This window comes from Ceratotherium simum, chromosome 28 (assembly GCF_057802395.1).
Source record: "Ceratotherium simum simum isolate JZ-2026a chromosome 28, ASM5780239v1, whole genome shotgun sequence".
NCBI lineage: Eukaryota > Metazoa > Chordata > Mammalia > Perissodactyla > Rhinocerotidae > Ceratotherium > Ceratotherium simum.
This window is the reverse complement of record NC_141927.1, coordinates 3,350,905-3,374,162: the sequence shown is the minus strand read 5'-3', so window position 1 is coordinate 3,374,162 and position 23,258 is coordinate 3,350,905. Positions and strand designations below refer to the sequence as shown.

The window sequence follows — 23,258 nt, the reverse complement described above, 5'->3', positions numbered from 1 at the left end:
TGATATTGAGGGTCCTGGTTCTTTTTATCTCTCTTCTATTCCATCCGTGCTGTTGCCTCTGTCCTTTGACTGGAGCAAGATGGTACCAAGAGTTCTACATTCGAAATCCAGACACAGTAAGGGCCAGACTAAAAAATAGATGGTCTCTCTTAGCTCAAGGAATATCTTCCCAGAAACACTCCTACAGATGTCCCCTCATATCTCATTGAACTGAATTGGGCCACAAGCCCACTGTTGGCAAATTTCTGGAAAAAAAAGAGGAAATTCCCACTGTTGGATTAAACAAATTAGATAGAGTGGAATGAGTGTTGGAGTGGGAGCCACTCTACCCAATAAGCAAATGAGTCCTTTAAACACTCTTTTGTGAGTGTACAACATCTCAACAGGAGGAAAGGCTCTTGATGGAACAGATTCAGGAAATAAAGCAGCACACATATACAAGAAGACCAGTACCTTTTTCAGTTCAATGATAAACCTGTTCAATATTTAAAATCTAACAAATAATTTAATTTAAAATATCTCTTGTGTAGGTCTGAATAGATAACATCTCCATTGTAATCCATGAAGAATAAATGAGCGCTTTCTTTTGTATAAACTTAAGCCGTATTGCTCTTTTTTACTATCATGCTATTATTTGTAATCTGTCATAAAGTTGATCATAGCAAGCAAATAAGTTTTTTTAATTAAATTTCGACCTCTTCAATAAAAGAAGGGTTCAAATCAAAAAACGTTGGCATCCTTTCACTGGATAAAAAGGCTTTGCTTTTCAGAAATTAAAATAAAGATTTATTTTAATGTAGCTAAACTGCTTATCTCTTAAGGAAATCACATTTTAAGTCATCATAATTTAAGAACCAAATATATCTAATACAAATTTGTTCTCTGGGTATTTTCACAACAGCTACACACAATTACAATAATGTTTCTCTTTGTTATAGTGAGTCAAGGAGGTGTTGCCTTGGTTTCTGACATGTGTCCAGATCCTGGGATTCCAGAAAATGGCAGAAGAGCAGGTTCCGACTTCAGGTAGGAGAGAAAGTAATTTGAAAAGCATATTATTTTCTAACACATATATAATTTCAGTTTGTCATTTTTAACTCTTTTGTCTTTTTGAGTTGAAGATACAACATCTGTTTTTATGCAGCTAGATTATTTGTAGAACTCTAAAACATATTGTGCTGAAAAATTCCAGATACTCTAGAGTTGATGTCTTTCACTATATGAGCCAATAATAAAAATTGAACTCTAAATGTATATGATAAAAATTTGTCTCCAGTTTTTTTTTTTTTCTCTTTTTAATCATTTCCATATTCTAATGCATTGTGGTTAATGTTAAAAAAAATAGATGGGGCAAAAATTTAACTACAGTCTCATAATTATTTCATGAAATAAACTTTTATAAGGATAAACGTAAGTAGCAGTCAATGCAATTTATTTCAGAAAATGTTAAGATTCATTTTACTAGGATCATGATGAATGAGAGACTGCCTTCCACTTGTTACATTATGAATGTCAGAGTGATTATAACAGTGCTGTTTCTTTGGATTTTTGTATTCCTTTCAATTAGTTCAAGAAACAACATTTTCCAACTTACCAGATGGACACTCATGTTAAGAGTAAGCTGCAAAATAAAAAAGAAAGAGGAGGGAGAAATGTGTTTTTTCTTCTTGTAATCTCACCATTTTTGAGAGGGAAACAAAAAAGATATGTGTGGAGAGTTTAGGCTACTAAAGTGAGCTGCAAATTGAAAGAAAGTAGTGATACTATTAGAGAAGGAAGAAGGAAGGTTATTTGGTGACATGGGAGTGACAGTGGTGATTTTAAAAAGGATAGAGAAAGAATGAAATTGTCTGTAGGACAGCTGTAATGACGATGGTAAAATGATATCTTGTTTTACATGAAAAGGAAACAAAAGTACAGATGTGATCCTGAAATACTTTTAACTCCCTAGTAGTGTCTGTCTCAAATGGAGTAGCAAGTCAGAATGGTTGTAGGTTAAATATCACCAATTTTGAGTATACATTAGGGACTTAGTGTTTTAGGTCAAGTTCCTTTGAAGCAGAGTCTGAGATGGGGATTCTTATTCAAGCGATTTTTTTGAAAAGCGCTCTCTGGACAAGGAGAAAAGAGAGAGCAGGGTAGGCCCAGAGTGAAAAGCTAAGCAGGAGGCTGGTTTTAACTGGAGTTTATTCTTACTGGAGTTATGAGGAGAAAGAGCATATAAAGAAAGAAACAGGAGACTCAGATATTTGCTATATTGCAAATAAATTAAAATTCAGTGTCATCCTTACTGGTTGTTTGGAAATATGTAGTGATCATGGGCATCAGATGTGCAAAATCTCATTGTTGATTGCCTGCCTCCACCCACGTGACAGTAGAATGCATGTGTGTGCAAATGCAAACTGGGAGATCACAGCCATTTAAGGACACCTCATGACCATTAAGTGAAATGACATGGAATGTGCCTAGCATATAATAAACTCACTATAAATGTTGGCGTTTTAAACAGAGGGAGGATATTCTTAATTGTTTAAAGTCTTTTCAAGACTGCTTTTAATGAAAAGCAATTCAGTTCTTTCTAAATACTTATAATCAAAACTAATGACTAACATATAATCCAAACTAGTGACCAACATTGTCAAGATGAGTGGATGGAATTCATTTGTAGTTAGCACTGTAATTATATGTAATTTGGGGCTGTTTTTTGTTTGAAAAGAGCTCACTTTATTAGGCTGGTAAAATATTCCTCATCTGATTTTATGTATACTATCATTCTTGTTTCTTTGGAAATTTTTCTTTCCATAGACAATCTAAATATTAATTCCAGTATCACCTATAAAGAATTCTAAATAAAAGAAGCCTTAAAAGGAAAACTTTCCTATTTGAATTCAGATCAATTTGGGGACAGTTTTCCTCATCATCAACCACTCTCTAAAAGATAAAGTATGTTCATTAGAACTGAATATTTATGAATAGATTGATGGGAAAATTCAGATACCAATATATAAGGAATGAAGCTGGAGTAGGGATAGAGAGGTTATGGTTGGGTCCTGGCATCTATTATTCATCTGTTTCCTGTGCTAGTAGGATATGTACCCTAAGGTACATATAGATATAATTATCCTCATTTTTGCAAATATAGCTGTTGAAATTCAGAATGTTAACACAACAAGATACTATGTCTAATCATGGTTAGAGCAGGTATTTGAAACTGAATCTTACTTGCCTCAAAGCCCCTGTTGACCTAAATGATTCGTAATGAGGAAAATTACAATGACTAAATTTTTTCACACTTATTCTGCAGGACCACTGGATAGGGATGTGCTGTTTGTGGATCTCACAATGTAGCCATGTGAGGAGTCAAGATATGGTTGAAATCCAACCTTGAGCCCAGCATTCCAAGCCATGCACCTTAGCACGGGGTCATCTACGCTCAGCAGAAGGGAAAACTCATTCTAATTTATTACTTAGAGAGGAAGTCACATTCTAATTTGCAAGAAGGATCCACACAGGCTAGCAGCAGCCATGCCACTCACTGTCAGATGTTATAGGTTCTTTATATATTATAAAAATATTATATTATATATATGTAAATATATCTATTTTATATATATTGTCACATGTTATAGGTACTTTATATATACTTCGAATCCTGAGAGCAATCCTTTAAAAAATTATTTATCACGTTTAATAGATGCTGAAATTGAATTAGGGACCTCCCTGATCTCTCTAAAGCTTGGGCTTCTCTTCTACTTCCCTGGCCCTCTCCTCTTTTCTTTCATATGTGCCCCTCTCCTCTTTTCTTTCATATGTGCCCCTCTCACCAAACTTCATGAAGGGACCCCACGTAACGACACTCCTGGATTTATATAAGTTGCAGTATCTATTCTAAAACTCCCTTGTCTTCAGAGTGTCAACTGCTACCCGCCATGTTCTGTCTTTCTGCTTTAAATTCTTAGTCATATTCTTAGTCAAGTATGGTTTTCCCTCCTGTCGCACCTACACCGCCCATGACGATTGTTCTCAGCGGATGTATGTTCCCCAAATGGTGTAGGGCAGGCTAATGTAGAAACAGATGAGGACCTCAGAGAAGCAAAATCGAGGAGGATTGACAATGCTCCATGGTTCTCCCTAGGATTTATTTTCCGTAAGCTAGACTGTATCCTAATCATCTCTACCCTCTCCCATCCCCAGAGTTGGCTTCTATTGTAAGACAGGGAGTCTCCCACCTTAACTCCTCGTCCCATTATTTCAACTTTTCCCAGCACCTTTGTGTTCATGCCACATATTTATGTTTCTCTCACCTTAGAATCATCTTGGAATAATAGAAACATCCATTTATGTGAGATTTATGTTTCTATCATGTTAGATTATGAGGTCCTGATTTTATTCATTACTGTGCTCAACACATGGTGGATACATTTTTCTGTTGAATTAGATTAAATTGAAGCTAACAAGTCTGTCCCTCAAGATATGTGATCATAGCCTCATTAGTCCCCTGCTAAACTAATTAACTTAACCACCATTGGCCAGAGAACAGATTATCAACTTTTCTTAAAACATGACCTGTGCTCAAAAGGGAATTTGGGTGTTGGAATAGTGATAGTTCTGACTTAAAAACTAAATATTTAATTTACATTATTGATATTTATAGATCACCATTCAAGCTAATAACTTTTGTTCTTTTATCTTAGCACATTTTCTCTCCAAGGGATCTCACACAAATACACTTTATGCAGTTAAGGGACATTCAAATGGAATTATGTGTCATCAGATGGAAGGAAAAACTGAGGTACATAAAGAAAAATTACATAATCACTGAGAAGCAGAAAAAAATGCATAACCCAAGTCTTTTGATAAACTGCTGCTCATTTCTACTAATTTCCACATTCAACTCTCTTCCTTTTCTTGTAACACATTGATAAAATTGATAATCTTATTTATAATTATTGAAACATTGCTGGGACGAGCTTTAGTTTCTCCATTGTAGGTCAATTTCAGTGACATCAGGGTGGCCTGCCTCTTATTACATGAAAATATAAAGAATTGCACTTGCGGATAGCATATAAACCAAGAAATAGATTTGGTGTTCTTTTCCTTAAGAACTACTTTTTATGAAGTTCTTTCATTGAATTATTTTTTGAATGATGGAGGGATGAGGGAAACACAGGCATATTGTAAGCCATTGCGGGTTCTATTTTTTTGGTGTTCAAGGACATCAATGAAATATCGTTGTCTTGTCAATGGATGGAGAGAATGGTGGAGGGATATCTGGGGGACTGTACTTATCTCCATCCATACGTCCACCTGTTTTCTTGGTGTGTGGGATTCTTTTTCTTGCTTCCTATTTTTTTTTCACTTGCTATGATGGAAAATTCAATTATACTTTAAAGTTGGAGCAGATATATAAACTGAAATCTTGGTATCAGATTTAATATCAGCTTTCCCTTTAGCTCTTCTGTATTTCTTTGGTTCTATTTATTTATTTATGTTCTCCATGATATGTTCGTATCTTCCATCCTCTCAGTGTTGCTCAGAGATATTTTATTATGTGTTGAGCATAGATGATCCAGGTCTTATCAGGACCCAATATTCACTTCCTTCAGGGCTTTGCCCAACGCCTCTTCCTGACCATGTCCTCTGAAACGGCTTTTCATTCACATACGCTCACTCCTCTATGCTTTCCTTTGACATCCTAGCAGTGACCAACGCCCCAAATTTATATACGTGTCTATGTTGACAATTTTAATTTACTAAACATAATGCATATTTATTATTTCTCCCCCAGAAGTATGTAAGCTCTGTAAAGAAAGGACTTGGTTTTCTTCATTATTGTATTCCTGATGCCTAGTACAGTCCTTGTATCATAGCAAGTGTTCAGTAAACATTTGTTAAATCATTTTTTCACTTGTATATAAAGAATGCATTATATTTACATATTGTAAGGCAATGATAAATGTTGATTCGACATGCAGAATTTTGATTTATAGGTAAATTTTTAGGAATAAAATTATTCCAAAGAAGATAGCTACTATTTATTTCCTCCATATTCTGTATTTGGCACTGAGCCCCTACTATTTGCTAGAAAGTTTATGTACATCGTTGCAAATCTTATAACAAGAAAAGATAGATGTCATCATTATTATTATTAAGAGATTATTGGATTATTCAGCCTGCTCTTTCTAATGAGATTAAAAAAAAAATCAGTTTACTAATAAAAGGAACCAAGTTCTGGGAATCTAATGTACAGCATGATGACTATAGTTAATAATACTGTTCTGCATACTTGAAACTTGTTGAGAAAGTAGATCTTAAAAGTTCTCACCACGCAAAAAAAATGGTAACCATGTGAGATGACGTATGTGTTAACTAACCTTATTGTGGCAATCATTTCACAGTATATAAATGTATCAAATCATCATATTGTGATCTAAAACTTACACTATATGTCAATTGTGTCTCAGCAAAGCTGGAAAACAATGAATGAAACAAGTTAACATTTTTAAAAAGTTAAATCCATATTTGGGGTTTTGTTAATGAGCAAAATTTGGGAACTATAATGGGAGCCATAGGAAATTTTGAAAACACTCAAGCTAGGTTTTTTGTTGGAAACGTTTTCCCTTCTTATGACATAAGCTTTTTGCACTCAGTATTCCTGAGGGGAATAGTCAATGAACTGTCTTTTATTTTTGAAACCCAGGCATTATCTTATTTCTTGAAACAGTGTTGGGTCTATAAACGATTTCTTGACTATTCCCTTGCACTCAGGGAAAAACAGGATGAAGGAGAACAATCTGGGACTAAGCATTCCTTCTGTGTTCTCCATATCCATAAAGCAACATCCTGCATTTGCATTTGCAACATCAAGGTCCCCTGACGTGCTCCAAAGTGCTTTTAGAATTTGAAAACAATTTGAGAGACAGCACATGTTTCTACGCCCTTTGTTGAATGCAGGCATGTCATTTTCTATGTAAGATTCACTGTTATTAAAAAACAGAAGTAGTCTAGGAAAAATATTTGGCAATGATTACTCTTTTTTCAGAGAACATGGCTATATTTTTAAGAACTAAAGAAATACCACAACCAATATTTTCCTGTTCACACTATTGGAACCGTTATGTCCCTTTGGAAAAGGTCACACTGTGAATGTTTCAGATCTTGATTATTTGGCTAAAGCTGTTTCCAATGAAGAATCCACCAAGTAGAACTCGTGGAACATTCTTTATCTCTCTTCCAGTCTTTTCAATATTTGTGATAGTAAATTATTTTCTTTTTCAAAATATAACATCCATTTAAATAGTTTACTGGGAGAATAGGTCATTGCTATTTAAGCATGTATTAATTTGTTAGTTTCAAAATGCAAGAGGTAGTTGATGAATTTATTAGCTTACTTTATCACAATCATCAGAAGTGGCTTTTTCAGGACTATCTTAATATTAATGCCCTTTAAAGTGACCTTCTGTAATGCAGTGTATTTCTCTGTTTCTTGATTTGCTCATCTGTAAAGGAATGGGTTGAAATGGAAGACTCGATGATTTCTGAGGTCCCTTAGATCCATAAAGCTCCATGTCTCCAGTCATGTTTTTGCCGTAGTCTATTTTAGAATATGATTCTACAAAACTTCTGTGATGCTATTCAGGGCCACCAACAGCCTCTGAGGCTAAAGGAAGTGTGTAAGATGATCGTCATGACATACAAAGAGTTGCCAACTTTAAAAACATATTAATGCAGTGAGCATTAAGTAATTAACCAATGCTTTTATTTGGCACCCATTCTTTCTACTCCCCAATGTTCCCAGTTCCTTTAAAAACTTCAGGATCTCAGATTATTCACTTCCTTGCCTACTGTACCTCCACCAAATATGTGTTGAAGGAAAGAACAGAAGGAGAGTTAGTATTGGTTGATCTCCACTAGATGGAGAGCAGTCTGATTATCCTCATGGCTCTCAATCTTGCCATCAGGCACATTCTGCCACAAAGATTCTGGTTTAATTGGTCAGGAAGACGGCCTGGGCATTAGGATTTTTTTTTTTAATTTCTAATTATGCTAAAATAGATAGAGCGTAAAATTTACCATCTTAACCATTTTTAAGTGTACAGTTCAGTGGGATTAAGTACATTCACAGTGTTTGCAACCATCTCCATCATCCATCTCCAGAACTCTTTCATTTTCCAAAACTGAAACTCAAACCTATAAAGCAATAACTTCCCAATCTCTCCTCCCCACATCTCCTAGCAACCACCATTCTGTTTTCTGTCCCTATGAATTTGATCACACTAGGTTCCTCGATAATAGGATTTTTATAAACATCCCATGTGATTCTAATGTGAAAACAAGATTGACAGCCACTGGACTACCTGGTTTATGTCATCCACAATAGGATATTAGAGAGAAGTGGGTATAATACTCAGAAGGGCTTGCATTTGAAAACAGGTGTCTGATATCATAAAAATTGTGTGATGAAGTGTGTGGAAACCTCATCATTAAAAGCCTCTTCCAGAATCCTCTGTCTTTTATGGCTTCTATCTGTCTGAAGAAGCCAGAAGAAATAAGGGTTGCCAATTTGGCTCCCCACTGTAAAAATCATTCCCAATATTTGTCTCCATCAAATAGCGTTCTGAGGAAAAATAATAAAGAAGCAAAGCCCATTACAGCTTCCATGGGCAGGGATCCCAGAGATCCCATGATGGAATACTAACGGGAATCAGAAACCAGGGATAAACTTGAGTCTTGAAGCAAATATACAGGGGCCGCTGGGCTTTCTAGAATATCTAGGTATTATCAAACTTGCTTCACAAGATCATAAGAGAAGGATTAATGAAGAATGTCTACTTACAACTGACTTGTGGATCCTGAGCATAGAGATCAGTACAGGGACCTCGTTGGTATAGCTCATAACATTATTATAGACACCTTCCTATTATTTATACACATTTTTAATCAGATACCAAGTCCATTTTGTTAATGTATTGAAATCATTCATTTAAATGATAAAATACTGTTTTTGCAAAGGTGTGAAAGAATGCTGTTCTTTCAAAAGAATGACAGATGTGTGTGATGGGGCAGAGAAGGAATGGGCATTGTGGATCACTCATTTTAATTATAGCCCCTTTAGACTAAAGCAGTGATTCGCTGTCTCTTACTCTCTCAGCTCAGCAGTGATATCCCCCTGCCCTGAGCAATAATATCCATGTACCGTTGCAGAGGACGTACTGGCAAGCTGAGGTGGGTAAATAGGAGAGGGACCCCACTCCCCAATGGCAATTCAGAATCTCTGGGTGGAGGGTTGTGACAATTGAAAGGGTTCTTCTCAATTCTAATACGCTTGACCCTTGCTGAGAATTGCTGGTTTAAAGACCTTTTAGGTTTCTGTATTTATATTCTAGGGGTAATAGACAGGGTAGCTAGTTAGCTGGTTTTTAGATTTGACTAGGATTTGTATAAAATCACTCCACCCACTTCTCCCATCAACTTCATAAGTGTTCTTTTAGTACTATATCCCTAAATTTGATCAGGAGTGCTCCCTAGGCTCCCTGTGTATTAAAGTGGGGAGGAGAAGGAGGAAAGGAGAAAGACAATTGGACAGGCATGGTGGAAGAAGAGGAGACCAAGGATTTGTTAGTTTTTAGCTTACTGATGCCATCTACAGTTTTTATGTGTGGTTTTAAATTAATCCCTCAGCTCTCTTTAAGGAACTGGACTTTTGCTAGGTGTTCAGCAAGTACTCAGACCCAGCACCCTTGGTGGTAAGCAGAGACAGTGCCCCTAAAGGTGGTGAGCCCTCCCTACCCTCCAGGCGAAGCTGTCATGGGTTTGCTGTTGAGGGATTCTGGAGACTGGCATTTCTGCTTCCAGATTTCCTGCTCTGCTGAAATGGAGCTGCCTCTGGGAGGGACCGGGCAGCTAACCATCTCGCACCATTGCATAGCTGGTGTGTGGACCGTTTCTCAGATCTTTTGCTCAGAGAAGATTTTGACAATAGACAAGAAGAAAGAAGCAGGAGATCCTTGGGCCTGGTGGGAAGCAGCACTTCGCAGGATGGGAAGGCTGGTGCGCGTCAGTGAGGGCGTTAATGAGCGCACAGCAGTAAGCGATAGCAGTCCAACACCCAAATTCCCTTGCTGCATAGTCTTTGTTCCCAAAGGAAGAGGGAAGCGAAAACACAAATCCCTAACGGGGGCCATGTGTAAGTACGTACAGGAACCGGGGAAACTTGTTCATCTACTTATCAATTCACTGGCTTCCTTAACCAACGTTGCCCGAGCCCTCAGGAGCTGTGTCACGCTTTGGGGATGTAACGACAAACAAAAGCATGAACAACAGGGAGAGGATTCTCTGTTGTAGACAGAGTGTCTGGAAAGGCTCTGGGGAGATGACATCACAGCTGAGATGTGACGGGTGATAGGGATCCAGCCACTTACAAGTGGTGGGGTGGGGCAGTCCTGGCAGAGGAAAGCATGTGCACAGAAGCTGAGGTGGGAGCACCTTCCCTGCCTCTCTCCCCTAGAGGTGAAAGTGAACATGAAGGGCTGCATCTAAATGAAGAGAAGTCACAGCAAGCACACCGACCAGCAACTATGCAACCGCACAGAGGGAGGGGTGAGACAAAGCCCCGCACATCCATCCACCCTGGTGTGTCCACAGTCTGACTCTCCATCCCTGCACAACGTGGTGTGGTTTTAGCATCACTGCCTGAGACACTTTCTTTTCTGCTACCCCAGGATCCCTCGTTTGCCTTTCACTCTGATTAGCTTGGTCCTACTGACATTGTTAGATGTGTTAGGTAACGGAAGACCTTATTTCTAGGAATGACCCAGGATTAACATAAGATAGAGAAGAAGAAACTGTAATAAGACATTGTCTTGTTGGGTTGAAGTAGGACAGATGACAAAGAGAGGTGGTATGAAAAGAAACAGAGAAAGGCTACATAGAGTTACAAGAAAAGTGCTGGGGGGACCACCATTCTCGGCTCCAGGACCTTACAATACAGGAAGGAGAACACAGAATCATGTTCTAGCTGAGCTGCATTTTATTGACAACTATTTAAATAGCCAGGTTACCTTGTGAAAATAACTTCTCTAGGTCTTGGGGCTTGCTTTTGACGTTGATCATCTAATCAGAGTTCCCTGCGTTATTTGTGATTCCCTGGAAATCAGCCCACGGTAAGAAGTTTTAGGGGCACTTTGATCCCAGGGAAGCAGGAGTGAGAGAAGGAGAGTAAGGCAGGGAGGCGGGGATGGCAAATAGGAGGAGAAACCATGCTCGGCTTCCTAACCAGCCCACTGGGTGTCTCAGTCTCATGGGTGCCTTTGGACAGCCTGGGTGCAGGGCTGGGGCCTCCATGTTCATTAGCAGCCCCTCCCAGCCTCAGTGTCCCAGTGGCCAAGGTATGCCCCACAGTGCATCGAGTTTGCCACATTTCCAGGCAGCTGCTGCAGAACCCGGAGCTGCGGCAAGCTCGGTCCAGCCAGCACGTGGGTGAGGTGGCTCTTTTCTGTTGGTCAATGTCTGTAGGGCTCCCAGCCCTGTGGCTGTGGTTGACAGCAGCACCTGATGTGGCTTCACGGCCACGGGAAGAGAGTGAGCCATTACAGAAAGCAAGGGAGGGGGACAGGTGGGGTGATGGGGAGGGGGATATGCAGACCATAAACACCCCTGTGTGCTGAGCACCTGGCGTACATCAGCGTCCACACAGGGGGCTTAGAGTCTTCAAGCCTTTACACTGACTCCTAAGCTTACTTCTGGATGTGATGGTTTGTGACCACCGTGTGTGTGTGTGTATGTGTGTGTACACTCACCTGAGAGAGAGACGCTGCAATAATATGATCATATCTGGACGACTTCGTTTTGATACTGACTGACACAAGCATTTTGCTCTCCTGCCCACACTCCTCCGTTGTTGTTATTATCCTCTCTGGCTTGGATTACCTTTGTCTGGCCTGGATCTTGTGTTTGTCGGTCAATCAGTGTGTTGTAACAAGGAGCGAAGGATGAATCAGAAGCTTGGAAGGTTTTGCACAGTGTAGATATACACCTAGAAGAAAATGTTTGCTGTACGGCCTCTGTATATTTGCAATTGCTTGCTGATCAATCACAGATAATACGTGGCATGTTTCAGAGTGAAAAACAAGGAGTTTGAATCCATGCATTGCATGATCTTGAGCATGGGACCCTCTGAGTTTCCTTTTTCTCATCTGTAAAATGAGGATGAGGCACCTACACCATTGACTTATCATGGGGGCCCTTGCTGAATGCCTGTCACTAAGTAAGTGCTTAACAATACTGTCTCCTTCCCTGCCTCTCCAAGCCTCGTTAGCTCCTTGCCAATGAAACAAAAAACAACACAACATCAAATTATTTTTACCATCTACAATTCAGTTATAGCCAAACATTCTAAGACCAAACACAGCCCCCTGCCCAGAAGCAGGGAATTAAACGAGACGCTGAAGGCACATGAAGGTGAATGCTGAGGATCAAAGTTCCAGCAGCAGGTCTCAAGTCTTCCGTTCAAACACACTCCAATGCTCTTTGTTTCACAGTTTAAGTGTTTTACAGGAAGTTCTTTAAAATAATTTCATCCCAGACACCTGGTTTCTTCAACCATACACAGCTCCATGACATTTGTTTCCATCCGATAGGAATAAGAAGTAATTGTAATTTTGTCTTTTTTGGTAGCACAGAGAAGTACAACTATCGCCAGATGCCTTTAGTAATAAATGAGGAAAGGCGAGGTGAGAAAAGATTCTGGGCTGTGCTGGGTGCTGGTTTCGACTTGTCTTTCTGAGGGTGTGACTTCAGACGTGTTATATCACACTCATGCCACTACAACAATTAGTACTAATAATCTTTTTTTAGATGATAAAAAGGAAAATACTCAATGGACATAAAAATCCATGGTTGGGTCTCTTCCTCAAATAAAATAAACTGATTTCTGCAGCTGATTTGTCTTGCCCTCCAGTCCTGCTCACTCACACGACTGAGGCAGGGCTGTCCACAGGCAGCTCTCTCCCCTTCCTTCCCTCCCCGCCCTCTAACTCTGACACTTCTCCAGGTTTCTCATTCAAGCTGAGAGCAAAGAGAACAGCCAATAAAACATCTCCTGGCCCAGAGTCTGCAGGGTCTCCTGTGGCTTCCTAATCTCAGGTGGAAACAGGGCCTAGAGGCCGCAGTCCTTGGGCCCTGGAGGCTCAGCTGAGACGGGGCAAGCTCTGCCCCAGGATGACCAGCTCCTCCCAGAGCCCTCATCCCTGCCTTCTGTTCCTTCCCTAAATGTGTCACTTGTAATCCTGTGGAAACAGCTTCTGCCTCTGTATGGATGGGTGGGTGGTGGATACAAGGATTTCATTTTTCTGCTTTATCAAAGATGCCCTCTTGTTTACTAAATAGCAGACTCCCATGAACTTATAACACATGCAGAAGATTTCCATTAAATTTCCTCACGGGGAAATTCACACGTTTCTCTAAATGCCGAGCTTCTGAGAGCTGGTCACGGTTTGAAGATTGCTGGTCATTTGAAGCCCCTTTCACAAGCCTTTTGTTGCTCATGCCCTTGAAGTGCCTGATATTTCTACCGCTGTTGGGGTCTTTGTTGTGCTATTGTTAACATACAGTATCTAAAAATCGTATGAAATATTAGTTTCTTTTCTTTCCTTAGGCTAGAGAGATCCATCTCCTCGCTAATGCGTTTTTAGCGGTGCTAAATTGCCTCAAGGATTGAGGAGATGAGTCTAAAAATTGTCGCTATAAAAAGAAAAAATGACCCCGAAATGACACACTATGTGTGAAAATCAAAAGGGTAATAAAAGTCATTGCAATATTCACAGCAGCTGCACATTTATCTCTCCGATGATGGCGTCGTCTGGTAGGCTGTACAAAGCGTGCCATTTGACGATGTCCTGGGAGCTAGTGGCCGGTTTACCACCAATTGTCTCTGCAGCCTCTCCAGCCTCATTTATTAGGGCCGTGACTTTCAGTTAATAGAGACCCTCCAGTTAGGTATCAAAGTTCCTTTCCGAGTGGAATATGGACTCCTTTACTGGAGAAACAGTGAGGTTATCTAAAACAACTTATTCTGAAATAGAGGCAGATGATCACACAGATGCACTTGCAAGATGGATGGAGGGGTAGATTTCACCCTTGTGCTGAGGGGGTTTTCTCCCTACAGCCTTCCAGTGCAGTGGCTTGTTGTACGTTTAGGAGATGATCTGAACTCACGCCTTCGTCTCCCAGTTTGTCCTGCCTATTCCTTCCAGATATTTATTGCAGAGATATTATGAGCTCAATAAACAGTGTGAGAGGCTGTGAGCGGTTTTAAGTGAATAAAACACAATGCATTCCCCCAGGGAGTTTTGCTCCTGGTCCCTGCCTCTCTGTGTGGCCTCCTTTCCCAGCCTCGTGCTTTCTGTACTTCTGTGTTTTAGGTGAAAATTTCTCAAAGGAAACACACAATGGAGCAGTAAAGGAACTAGTTTTGTACCTCAAAGGGAGAGCGAGGAGGAGGAGGGAAGGAGAGGAAACCACATTTGTTGTGTCTAAGGAAAAACGCTCTCGAGCAGGAAGGAGTGGGACACTTGCCGGGTCTTTGGAACAGCAATTAGAAAACACTGTTCTGGACAAACCAGGCTGTTTGCAATTCCCTGAATAAAACACCAACTTTGATACCAGCAGGGCTTTCTATGGCGGGTTTTCAGTCTGGAACACATAGACTCATTTTGAAAAAAGTAAATCAATTCTATGGATCTTTCAGGACCCAACCCCAATTTCAATTTCTGGCAGTAACTTTTTCTTACCTTTTCACTAAAGGCAAAATGGGTTGTTTTCCCGTAGCAATTTATATTTATGTGACTCATTGTCCAATAACTGTTTGAAGAAATGTCTCTTGCCCCCAATAGCTCATCAATACATCCTGAGGACTTGCATGGTGCCTAGTGCGTAAAAGGATGACTGTAAACAATTGTTGAACCAGTGTAGGTGAGGTATAATCAGGCCACTAGAAGAAAGTGAAGAATAGATGCATTTCTTTGCTAGCATTATTTCTCAGTCCTATTTCTCAGACAGCTTGACATAGATAGCCTCAGGAAAGCGACTTTTCTTTATTCATTCATTCAACATGTGTTTAATGAGTGTCTACGATGTGCCTACGACATGCTGGGCACTGTTTAAGGCATTGGGAATGTTTTATGAGTAGGATTAAGAATTGAGTCTAAACGTTCTAAAGATGTGGAAGAATATTAGAAATGTTCCTGACAGTTTTTCCTCTCATTTCTTTTCTTGAATCAAATGTCATTTCTTTTTCTTCTAAAGTTAGAAAAATACCTTGAAATTCTTCCTAATACAGTTTTTAGGAAACATTTTAGTATCTTCTTCCAGAAACCACCCGTATAACTAATTCTACTAATGGGAGGTAAACAATTTTTTTTAATGATAAAAAAAAGTAAGAAGGAAGAAGAGGAGGAGAAAGAAAATGAAAGATGGAGAGAGAGAGAGGGGAGGACGAGAGGGAGACAGGGAGAAGCAGAGATGGCGAATGTTCGAGGGAAAACTGTATAGGTTAAGAATAGTAATATTATTTGCAAAGTAAGCTGAAATGTATATAAGAGGTTGAATTACAGGCCCATGAATTCAGATGTGCCAAATGTAATTTTATTTGTACTGGGACAGTAATTAATTTCTTTTTCAAGATCTCCATGTTGTCTGAGTCTGAAAATTTATTTGCACTTAGAGTTGTTAAAATCAGTGATTTCTCTGTCCATTAGGCTTGAAGTCAGTTATTTCCTTCCCTTCTCCCTCTCTTTATGATGTTAAATGCCAGAGCTTAAGGAAAGGCCATCCTGGCAATGGTGGGAGCAGCTGTGACCTCTCCGCCTTGTCTGTGTCCCCTTGGATGGCTGCCGTGGTCTTCCCTGCCTGCTCGCACATCCTCGTCCTGGCTGGGAGGTGTCTTCCAGGCCTGCGGCTTCCTCTCTGTCAACCACAGGCAGCGTTCAAGTGGCCTGAGCACTTGAGGATGACCATCTGTGTCACTCTACGGCTGCAGGGGCTTGATCTCAGTCTTAGGCTCGCCATGCTGCCATTTCTTCTTTATAGAGCCTGCTCCATAAGTCACAGAAGCTTCTCCATGACGTCATAGCCGGGAAATAAGAACAAGTCCTGTGTTACCTCTGGATACCCACACACAGCGCTGGGGAGAGGGCTACCTTGTTTTACCTCCTCACCTCGACTTGCTTCCTGGTCCAAGGTGTAGCAGGGAAAACAGGGCACTGCACTTTCGCAGCCAACACACCACCTTCACTCACATCTCTGCCAGCTCTCCACGCTCCCCTCAGCTTCGCCAGCTGTCAGTTTTGTTTTGCTCTTATTTGTTTAGTGGGGAATGAGGAAGGGGGAGAAATGCACCATCACGTCTCCTTTAAACGTATTTCGTGACTTATACCTGGGCAACACTTTTGAATTCAGAAGCCTGTAATTTTAACTTGTGCTCTGCCAGAACCACGGTCCTCAGGGTGCAGGTAAAATATGGGAGGACAAGCAGAGGTGTGCATATTCATGCCTGCACACATGCACACACACATGCACACTACACATGCGCACACACGTCCACGTGCACGTCCTTTACCACTTCACATAGCATCATGCCACGTGGCCCTTGCTCTTCTCAAGACAGCAGTTCATTTAAGCAAAGATTCTAAATCTTTGGTAAAGTGTGGTTCCGGATATTATTTCCCCGTGTCATCCCTGTTCATTTTACAAGGACAAATATGGCAAATCCTGGCTTGACCTTAGTTCTAAAGAAAGGTTTTCTTACTCTTCTTTTTGTTTTCTCTTGCTTAAGAGGGAAAACAGTATAATATAATGTATTTCTCCTTTTTGCTGGAGATGCAAAATGTTTACATGCCCACTTGTGGTGCCTAAAATGATATCTATTCCTTTGCATTTAAGAATCTTTAAGTGTGCTGTTTGAACTGGATTTTTTAAAAAACAAAGATGCAGATTATCTATCTATCATCTGTCTATCTATCTATCTATCTATCTATCATCTATCTCTATCCATCTCTATCTATCTATCATCTATCTATCTATCATCTCTATCTATCTATTGATCTATCAATCTATCTATCCATTTAGAAAACTCTAAATGGGGAATTGGTTGCTTCAATGGATTCGGTAGATGCTGACCGGTGTGACTGTGAAAGAGGGAAGATATTTCTATCCAGCCAGTCAGGCGTATCAGTGTAATGTCAGTTAGTTAACGGATGGTTAGATGTCACAACTAAATCAACCCACATCTTATTTTGGATTCTAGTTTCATCTTTAAGTCATCTCAGTTTTTTTTTTCCCCCAGAAATGGTTGTAGTACCAATCTTAAATAAATGCACATATCACCATTCTCTAGGAAAATCATATTTAGAAATAGTTCATTTTAGAACTAAACTATATTTAGAAATAGTTCATTCACCTAGAAAGGCGCTTCACACTCTAATGGTAAAGTCAAGTAGATGGTGGCAAATGAAATGTCTTTAGAATTCGAAAGTTGAGTGATGAGCTTTTCAGAAGTACTAAGCATTGAAAAAGCAACATGTGTGGCTTTCCCTCTTCTATTCTATTTAAAACACAAAATTACGCTGCTTTAACTGTTTTACTTAATTTTTGCCATTTGGATATTTATTGTCTATACACAGCATGTCTTGATCTTACACAAAATCAGTTTTATATCATTTCTTACAGTTTCCAACTACTAACAATTGTTGAAATTGTACAACATAATTAGTCTAAAGTCTTCTAAATTTACTTGCAAATGGAAAGGTACTAAATAACTATTTTTTCTGGAATTTTCTTCTAAGAGTAATTTCTAGAAAACCAAATTAGATTTCCTAATGTTATACATATAACAGCAAACACAGTGATCATAAAATCAAATCATAAATCATAAATGAAAATTTAGTTTATTATAAATTTGAAGTTGAAAGTGTGCATGAATTTTAATGAAATTTTAATTTTAGTGCTAGATAAAACCAAGGCAAAAGGTTGAAATAATAAACGAGAAACTGGGTCATCATGGGTTTTTTTCACCTCAACCTGAGTCGTCAGAGCACATCAACTACTTCTTGTCTCAGCTGTTGGGAATGAGTTCACCCATTACTGGCTCTGTTTTCCAACCTGCAATAAAACTAGTAACTTTTACCAGTAGGATTTTAAAAGATTGTTTTAAATTTAAATTCTAAAATAATAAAACCGGAAGTAATACAATTACTGGAATATAGAAACAAAGTGGGCTTATCAGGATGTTACCACTCTAAAAATAGTGCTGTGCCTATTTTTCCTGAGAGTATAGATATAGCTATACAGATCACTGTTATCTGGGGTGCATACAATTTTGTATCAAGCTTTATTCCTTCTTATATTGCTACATATTTTTTATGCTGGCCTTTCATGTAGCAACATTTTATTCTTTCAAATATATTTGAAATAATTTAGTCAATCATTGTTCTATTGTTGGACGTTTTCATGGCTTCCAAAAAACAACTCTGGCCATATTTTTCCTATTTTGAATGATATATATTATATTGCAAGAAATTAGATCAAGTAGTCAAAGAGTGGTGATATTATTAAGTGGTAATAGTCTTGTCTCAAAACAGAATATGATTCACCAAGAATACCTAAAGGATCTCGATTGGATGTAGGCGAAAGAATGTATGAAGATTGGGGTTTTGTTGGAGTGATGCAAGATAGGATGCCGTAATTGAAATATAGCGTTTGCCATGGAACCAATAATGCTACTTTTCTTCCTTTATATTTAACTACAACTGGAACATTATATAAAATATTAGCATCTCAGTTTAAGAGGATCATAAAAATTGTTGACATACTCTCAAATTACCACGCTTCCTAACCTGTTATTTATCATACCATTTGGTTTATTGTCTTCATAGTACTTAGGACACTTTCATTTTCTTCTTGTTGGATTTGTTTATTATTTATATTTTTCCTCCCTTGACTAGACTATTATCTCCTTGAGATTGGGACTTTGTCTCATTAACCTCTGTGTCTTTGGCACCTAGAATACAGTCTGGCACATAGCAGACATTCAATAAAAATATGTTGAAAGGATGATGAAAAATAGAAAAACTGAAATTTAGGTAAATTGAAAGAACTAAAGATAGAGACCTGGAATGGCGACCACAGAGATAGTATAATAGTTGTTTTTAAAACAAAATTCTTAAATGCATTTTATTTATTCAGTGTGGCTCCATTGGTTTAAATAAAGACTCATGAGCAGAAATCATGGAGGGATGTGTCTAAAAAGTACAGCTGTCTTAAATGACTGTTAGGACTGACAACGAAAATTAGAATTATGTCTACATTTTGTTTTTTACACTTTTCACTTTCAAAATTAATACATATTATGCCCCTATAGTGCAGTGTTTCTCAAAATTAGTTCCATAGAATTCTAGTTTCTCTGGATGCTTGGTAAAAAAGGGCTTCCTGAACAGATAAATTTTTGCACATAAAATTTTAGTCAGCAGAGAGACCCCTTAGAAAAGAAAGGTGTTTAATTTAGTTTAATCCAGAATTTTTCAAATTGGCTTGACCCTGATTTGATGATTTTTACAGGCATCTACAACCATCCCCAGAGAGAGTGTTACATAGAAGTGTGCGAGATGCTGGTGTCATGTACTTGAATAATATACACTCTGATGTTGCAGATGAGAATTTTCAACAAGCAGGAAAGGAAAACGTATGCTTATTTTCCCCCTGTATCTAATCTATTATTAACTTTATCCGTACACATAGGCTACTGTGTATCTTTGCTCCCAAAGACTCTCTCTCACTCCTATTTTCCTCAACATCAAACTCAGGGGCTTGTCAAATGGAAAACACAAGTAGAATTTCCTCTTCTAACAATAGGCTTGTCACATAGTGAAGTAATACTGCACTCAACTCAGTGCCAGACATCAGGTTAGAAGGAGTAATTGGGTGTCTTCAAACCTGATGTATGCCTCTTGCCTTGTCTTATGCACCTGTTGAATTGTTATTCTGCAACAACATTTTGCTACTGCTTATAACCTTAGAGCTTCATGTTTTCAGATGCAGTTCTGAAGCCAAAGCCATTCTTCATCTAACTCTAGGCTGGATGGATTTCTTTTTTCTAAAACAAATGATTCTTTTCCTGTAGGATGTATTTCTGAAATATAATATCACTGACCCTCTTCTGCATATAATTAATGCTTGTCATAGTAACATAGAGCATAGAGTCTTTACTGAGATTTTTTTTCCTCTTCATTGCGAGCAATTTTTTAAAATTTCATTGTGATAAGAACACTTAAAGTGAGATCTATCCTCTTAATACATTTTAAGTGGACAGTATTGTTGACTATAGGTACAATGTTGTACATCAGATCCCTACAGCTTATTCATCTTACTTAACTGAAACTTTATGCCTGTTGATTAATAATGCCCCATTTCCGCTTCCCCCATCCCCTGGTAACCACCATTCCAGTCTTTGACTTTATGAATTTGACTATTTTAGAGACCCCGTGTAAGTGGACTCATACAGCACTTGCTTTTCTGTGTACTGAGACATTTTCTTAACCTGGACTTTTTCAATCCTTGTTTTTATGAGGTATTTACTCACATGGAATGACATCCGATTTGTTTAGTTTCAGGGTACACATTCTTTCATGTACATTTCCTCACTTGAGCCACAATACACGGTCAGGCTATCTCTATTTTAGAGAAGATAAGTTAAGGTTCATATATTTATTTAGCTATGGCATTGGCAGAAAAGGAATTTGAACCCAGGTCTTGTGACTCTGTATCCTGTGCTGCATTGCAGGGTTGTATCTCTGAATAATCTCCAATGAATTGCTTAATGTTTAATATTGCTTTGATAGTATAACACAGTAGCAGCACTATGATGATTTCTTTTTAAGAGCACTTCCATGAATAATCAGGGTTCTTTTTGTTTTGTAATTGCTTAGGGTTGGTGCAAATGTGCAGTTCTCCTGCGAGGACAATTACGTGCTCCAGGGATCCAAGAGTGTAACCTGCCAGAGAGTCACGGAGACCCTGGCTGCGTGGAGCGACCACCGACCTATTTGCCGAGGTAAGGCGGACATGATGGGTCATCCCCAGTTTCTCTCTTTCATTAGACATGGCGTGTTTTTCTGAATACACAGTGAAACTTAAATGCAAAGCATTGTTCAGAGACAGAGCTGAACTTGGTAATGATGTATGTTTTCATAGTGATGTGGGTAAAAAAGAAATATTTCCTTGAAATTTGTCAGGAGGCAAACATTTACAAGGATAGTTTTGGTTTTTAAATTTCAGGGAATGTATGAGCATATCTAATCATTCAAACTCACACACACATACTCAGTATAAGTTGGTATCCAGCTCTCTCTATATATACACCGTTTGCATATGTATGAAAATACATTACATAGCCAGACTCTTTGGAAAGCTTTATGCGCAGCCCTGGGAATCTAAAAATTCTCAGCTTTCAAGGGTAGTAAGGTTGAATTCTTGGGTTTTGATGATTTCAGTGAGAAAAGGAGTTTGTTAGCATGATCCCAAGTCATTGTTTTATTCATAAATTATCTTAAACTAATCTCTGACATAGTTAGCGGGACAAAATATGGCATCGCCATCACCTTCTTCAAAGAGATCAAGTTATTGCTTTGTGACTTCTATGAAGTGTGGGAACCATCCTGCCAGAACTGGAGAGTCCAGAGGGAGCCCAGTGGAAAGCTGTCATGGCTGTTTTCATATGGAAAAATTAATAAAATTAAAAGAAAAACTAGGATTTTTTTGTTTTATTTTTGCATTTTGTCCATAAAATCATTTATGCAAATTGATAGTTTTGATGAAAGGAAAAAAAAAAAAAACACTAAGTTGACCAAGGAATACCAAGGAATAAAAAGGAAGGTTTCATATATAAAAATATCTTATCCCTCCTTATTGTCTTTTTAAGGTGAATGAATTCATAAATTTTTATTTTAAACAGAAGTTACGTCCTACGAAATGAAGTAGTTACCAAATACATTGCTAGCTTTATCTAAGATAAAAATACTATATTGCAGGATTTACCATGTTGTACCCCTTACCTATAACCACTCGTGCTTTGCACATGTGGGAAACACAGTGTTGTAGCATCTCTGTGCACCCCGAGGGCAGAGCGGGTATGCGATCTGGCTGCAGGGGGCTGTTTCCTATGAAACAGAAATCCTTAGTGGAGAAGCTCCAATCTCTGGTCAAGGAAACGGGCATGGCTGTGCCCTTCTGCTTTTCATCACTAGTCTACTTCGTACATTGTCTAATACTAAAAAGTGACACTATTAGGCTTTCAAAGGAACTGTAGCAAAATTCATGTTCCTGCCAAGTGGTGGTAATGTCTAATGCCCTCAGTTAGAGATGAGGACTGAGTCACAGGTATTATTTTCCCTGAAGGAAAAAAAAAGTATCCTTTTATTCTTTAATGTTTTCCTTGTTCTTCTAAACCAGAAACATACGTCATTATTTTCAAAGTCCAAACTAGAAAAAACTAGTAAATACACATCCATTTTAAATTGATATTTTAGAGTAACACAAAAGAAAAACATGTGTAGGATATTATTTGATTCTTATTTATTAATCCAAAACTTTTCCTTTTTTCTGCCCTGACTCCCGTTTTAGTCTCAAGACACAATCTCAGTACCTGGGCTCCAACTTTAACCTGAATTGGTGTCAGACACTCACAGGTGCTTATCTCCTGGCAGACAGCTGCTCCATCCAGGGAAAGGTGGAGCCGTGTCCTCTCCACCAACCACTCGCTCTTAAGAGAGAATTAGGAATTTTTCAACTTCCTGTCCTCACAGATTCCCATGTCCTAGTGGGACATGTTTTAGAAGAGCAAAGCTCTCCCACAGGATCTTTGTTTGTTGTGTGGTTTGCCTGGGTTGGTTTTCTACAGAAGTCTCACCCCCGCTGTCCCACCACCATCTCTCTCTTTCACATCCAAGCAAAGAGCATTCAACGTCATTCATCTCCTCTTTTCTCCGCTTGGCTGATGATCCAGATGTTTTGCTTAAATTAGATGTATCTGCATTTCCGTGGAGTAGTCCTTTAGTTCTAGTTCAACTTATTACTTTTAACTTTGTGAAATAATGACATATAGTAACTGGAAATGATTCTTTTCTTTTTTTGCCTTTGTTTTCTTTGGTTTTTTTTGGCAGTGGAAGATTTGCCCTGAGTTAACATCTGTTGCCAATCTTCTTCTCTTT

General features: G+C 38.7%; 1 protein-coding gene across 1 annotated transcript in view; it reads left to right on the top strand.

Annotated features, from left to right (window-relative positions):
• The window catches only part of CSMD1 (CUB and Sushi multiple domains 1), a gene marked incomplete at its 5' end in the record, with an annotated part of 1,589,548 nt that overhangs the window by 1,007,485 nt on the left and 558,805 nt on the right, over nucleotides 1-23,258 (top strand). Inside the window, 3 exons of the mRNA XM_087418289.1 lie at nucleotides 939-1,026; nucleotides 3,199-3,201; nucleotides 20,979-21,103. Coding sequence (XP_087274415.1) covers nucleotides 939-1,026; nucleotides 3,199-3,201; nucleotides 20,979-21,103 — 216 coding nt within the window. The remainder of the gene's footprint in view (nucleotides 1-938; nucleotides 1,027-3,198; nucleotides 3,202-20,978; nucleotides 21,104-23,258) is intronic.